We start from the raw sequence: 5,000 nt of genomic DNA, 5'->3' as shown, positions 1-5,000 counted from the left end.
GCGCTGTCGTAGCACTCAGAGGTGATCATGAAGAAGTACCTATCTATGGTGTCTGGAGTTTACCAGGAGACGGTTTCGGGGGTCAACGCTCCCGTGGCCCGGTCTGAGACCAGCTCTCGTGGTGGATCAGGGTCTGATCAATCAGGTCGTTACTGTTGGTCGCACGTAAACCGAGTATAATTACAGCACAGTCAGTGCTGTCTGTAAGTCGCTGTACCTGTCGGAATCTCTTGTCTGCTGTCTTGCACGGTTCCAGTCTTCCAATCTGTATTGTTTCTCGACGGTTTTGAGGAGGTCAGGAGTCATGTAGTGGCCTCAAACTGTGGACCACAGGAGTCATGCAGTGGCCTTATACTGTGGACCACAGGAGTCATACAGTGGCCTTATACTGTGGACCACAGGAGTCATGCAGTGGCCTTATACTGTGGACCACAGAAGTCATACAGTGGCCTTATACTGTGGACCACAGGAGTCATGCAGTGGCCTTATACTGTGGACCACAGGAGCCATGCAGTACCTGATCTCACACTGTTTTTTCCTTGACAAGACAACCTCTCAAGGTTGTAGTTGATGGATAGATTCCCAGCTATTTTCCTGGAGTTGACTGGGCAGTAAGTCTCCCTGGACGAGGCTTGTGGCTGCTACTGTACCATCTTGTAGCAGTGGACACAGAGTAAGGGCAATTAACACGTTGAAGAAACAAATAATATACACGAGGCGAAACACGCTTTGATTTGGGACGATGTTTCTCCCTGTTGGAGCTTCATCAAATTCCAGAAGAGCTAAACGCTCTCCCCCCAGCACAAAAGCATGTACCGCACAACACTCCGTTGAAGCAAAACGTTGCTCTTACGTAACACAACACGCGATGACCTCGGGAGGGAAACATCTTTATTACACCAGAGTGTCGCTCACCGCCACGTTAGACGGCTGAACTGAACGTTGTGTCTCATATAATGTCGTCAAACATCAATGACCCGCGTTTACCCTCCCTCAGAGGGCCGTCGACACTGTTTGCGTCACCGGCAGCGCATCGAGTGTGGGTCGTCTCCCGTCAGGAAAGCCGAAGTCCTGCCCACACTGACCGAGTGCCACCCTTTTCCAGTGACCCTCGTGTCATACAGGCACGGGCGTGGGCGTGGTCCTGGATCGGGCGCGTCCCTATGGGGGTCTAATGGCCTCCTTCAGACCGGACACAGACCCCAGGAAGGACGCACCCATGGAGTTCTCCTTGGCCGAGCGCAGCGTCCGCAGGAAGGTCTCCCGGAAGTCCTTGGAGAAAAGGCAGTAGATGTAGAAGGTAACAGCGAAGTTGGTCACTTCCAGGACGTTGGCCACTGCCCGGAACACCTGTAATAATGGCACGTGTGAGAACATTGTCTCTCATTATTGATGCTCCTTTGTTTAATATCTAGGTAAATACCTCCTTCCCAACAGAGTGTACCGTCTACCCTACAGACTGTACCATCTACCCTACAGACTGTACCATCTACCCTACAGACTGTACCATCTACCCTACAGACTGTACCATCTACCCTACAGACTGTACCATCTACCCTACAGACGGTACAATCTCCACTAAAGACGGTATGATCTCCACTAAAGACGGTATGATCTCACCTACAGACGGTACCATCTCACCTACAGACGGTACCATCTCACCTACAGACGGTACCATCTCACCTACAGACGGTACCATCTCACCTACAGATGGTACCATCTCACTTTCAGACGGTACCATCTCACCTACAGATGGTACCATCTCACCTACAGACGGTACCATCTCACCTACAGACGGTACCATCTCACCTTCAGACGGTACCATCTCACCTACAGATGGTACCATCTCACCTACAGACGGTACCATCTCACCTACAGATGGTACAGTCTCCACTACAGAGATACTACCTCCCGTACGGAAGTGCCATCTAGCCGCACAAGCGCCATCTAGCCTTCTCCTACACCACATTAACTACCAGCACTATACACCATGTTGAATGTTCATAACACGCTGCATGGAAACGCGACACATTATGTGGTTAATGCGACTGACCTCAAAGGCGAGTGAATTGCGCCATGCATGGTGGATAGTGACTGAGAGAACTATCATGGGAGTCATGCACACGAAGAACAAAGTCGAAGTTCCACCCAACAAGAACATCAGACGAGATTCTTCAGCGAACTGACGACGCTGTTCTCCACTGACCTGTAATACAACACCAATATTATTATTATGATTATTGTTATTAGTAATACTTTTGTTGTTACTATAATTATTATTACTGCGTTAATTGTGGGGCTCTAAACCCAAATGGGACGTATAACTCCTTAGGGGTACCGCTAGGATCAACATTTATCCTGGGAGTAAGAGATTGGTGAATCAATGTTCACTAGGGGAATGAAATAATGGGCCGAGGATAGAAGCCTATCCCCTGACTACAGTCCCATCCAGATTTCACCACAGCATCGTGGATGAAGCAATCCACAGCCTTATAGCTGGAACAATCCACAGCATCATAGCTGGAACAATCCACAGCATCACAGCTGGAAAAATCCACAGCTAACCCACACTTCAAAGACCACATTTCGATTCCTCCTGGAACCATTATCAAGCAAAATACAGAAATATACAAACCTTGCTGGTCATCTTGCGTCTCTTCTCGCACACAGCCTTGTATGTCCGTATGATTCGGATGTTTAGGTAGAAGAGAATGATAGCTGGTATGAGTTTAAACGAGACTTCCAGGACCCACTTGTATCCTTGGAACCAGAGTGAGTCTACCAGCCACTTGTTGACTTCTTTCATGTGTACTAGCACGCCTGTAGGGGGTAGATGATGTAGTGGGTAGATGATGTAGTGGGTAGATGATGTAGTGGGTAGATGATGTAGTGGGTAGATGATGTAGTGGGTATATGATGTAGTGGGTAGATGATGTAGTGGGTAGATGATGTAGTGGGTATATGATGTAGTGGGTAGATGATGTAGTGGGTAGATGATGTAGGGGGTAGATGATGTAGTGGGTAGATGATGTAGTGGGTAGATGATGTAGGGGGTAGATGATGTAGTGGGTAGATGATGTAGTGGGTAGATGATGTAGTGGGTAGATGATGTAGTGGGTAGATGATGTAGTGGGTAGATGATGTAGGGGGTAGATGATGTAGTGGGTAGATGATGTAGTGGGTAGATGATGTAGTGGGTAGATGATGTAGTGGGTAGATGATGTAGGGGGTAGATGATGTAGTGGGTAGATGATGTAGTGGGTAGATGATGTAGTGGGTAGATGATGTAGTGGGTAGATGATGTAGTGGGTAGATGATGTAGTGGGTAGATGATGTAGGGGGTAGATGTAGTGTGGTAGATGATGTAAAGGGTAGATGATGTAGTGGGTAGATGATGTAGTGGGTAGATGATGTAGTGGGTAGATGATGTAGTGGGTAGATGATGTAGTGGGTAGATAATGTAGTGGGTAGATGATGTAGTGGGTAGATGATGTAGTGGGTAGATGATGTAGTGGGTAGATGATGTAGGGGGTAGGTGATGTAGTGGGTAGATGATGTAGTGGGTAGATGTAGTGGGTAGATGATGCAGGGTGTAGATGAAGTAGTGGGGAGATGATGTAGTGGGTAGATGATGTAGTGGGTAGATGATGTAGTGGGTAGATGATGTAGGGGGTAGGTGATGTAGTGGGTAGATGATGTAGTGGGTAGATGTAGTGGGTAGATGATGCAGGGTGTAGATGAAGTAGTGGGGAGATGATGTAGGCGGTAGATAATGTAGTGGGTAGATGTAGTAGGGACATGATTTAAGGGTAGATGATGTAGTGGGTAGATGTAGTGGGGAGATGTAGTGGGTGGTAGTGGTGATTCTTGTGGTGGTAGGGTGGTGGTTGTTGTGATGGGTGATAGTAAGGGTAGAGGGATGGTTGTAGTGGGTGGTAGGTGGTAGGTGGTAGATGGTGGTGGTAGTGATAGTGGTGATAAAGGGGTGGTAGTGGATACTATTGTTAGTAGGGGTGGTGATGGTGGTGACTGTGGTGGGGCAAAGAGGTGGTAGTGGTGGTGGTGGAGATCGTGCGGGGTGTTGGTGGTTGTGGCGCTGTGTGTGTGTGTGTGTGTGTGTGTGTGTGTGTGTGTGTGTGTGTGTGTGTGTGTGTGTGTGTGTGTGTGTGTGTGTGTGTGTGTGTGTGTGTGTGTGTGTGTGTGTGTGTGTGTGTGTGTGTGTGTGTGTGTGTGTGTGTGTGTGTGTGTGTGTATTATTTTTAAAGTAAGTTTAAAAATCGGAAAAAATCCTCAGAGAACCATTAACAGGCCACAAATTGGGAAAAAATACCGTATTCCTGATTTCTTTGTTTGGCTGACGATGGCTTGCTGGTGGAGCCGAAATATTAGACTAGCCTACTACTGTACTTTTACTGGGGATATTTAGCCTGTTTTTTGTATGAATATATGGGAGTATATACGTGTATTTAACATTTACATAGAGTTATATGTGAGGATATATGTGTACATATCTTACTTACATGTGGTTGTGTGTAGGAATATACGTATGTATGCATTATTATATGTATGTATATTCAGTACTAGAGTCTACTTAATGGCTTATAGAGAGGTATTCTCTTTCTCTCACTCTTTCCCTCTCTCTCTCACTCTCTCTCTCTCACTCTCTCCCTGTGTAAGGGTGGTGTAAGTGCACTCTGTGGTTCAAGGAACTTAGTCCAACCTAAACTCTTATGTTGACACAGTTTTGTGTTGGACAATGAAGAGAAGGAGGAAGAGGAAGAGGAGAAGGAAGGTGAATAGATAAGGAGGAAGAGAAGAGGGAGAGAGAGAGACAGAGAGAGAGAGAGAGAGACAGAGATTATTTTTAGCTTAATCACATACAAGGTGAGAGTGGTGATGAAGGTGGCAGAAGCACTGCAGAACTGAACTGCGGTGTTAGGGGAGAGAACAAGTGGAAATGGGAGAATAAAAAGGGCAGTAAAGAGGGGAGAAGAGAGAGG

General features: G+C 46.9%; 1 protein-coding gene across 1 annotated transcript in view; it reads right to left on the bottom strand.

Annotated features, from left to right (window-relative positions):
• Nucleotides 1-5,000, bottom strand: part of LOC128701466 (probable G-protein coupled receptor B0563.6) — a 318,000-nt gene that overhangs the window by 758 nt on the left and 312,242 nt on the right. The window contains exons 6-8 of the mRNA XM_053795166.2: nt 2,636-2,820; nt 2,054-2,206; nt 1-1,350 (exon numbers count right to left, since the gene is read on the bottom strand). The exon at nt 1-1,350 is cut by the window's left edge and continues 758 nt beyond it. Of these exons, the coding sequence (XP_053651141.2) occupies nt 1,162-1,350; nt 2,054-2,206; nt 2,636-2,820 (527 nt within the window). The 3' untranslated portion in view covers nt 1-1,161. The remainder of the gene's footprint in view (nt 1,351-2,053; nt 2,207-2,635; nt 2,821-5,000) is intronic.

Source organism: Cherax quadricarinatus, chromosome 72 (assembly GCF_038502225.1).
Source record: "Cherax quadricarinatus isolate ZL_2023a chromosome 72, ASM3850222v1, whole genome shotgun sequence".
NCBI classification, from domain to species: Eukaryota; Metazoa; Arthropoda; class Malacostraca; order Decapoda; family Parastacidae; genus Cherax; species Cherax quadricarinatus.
This window is presented reverse-complemented; position numbering and strand designations above follow the sequence as displayed.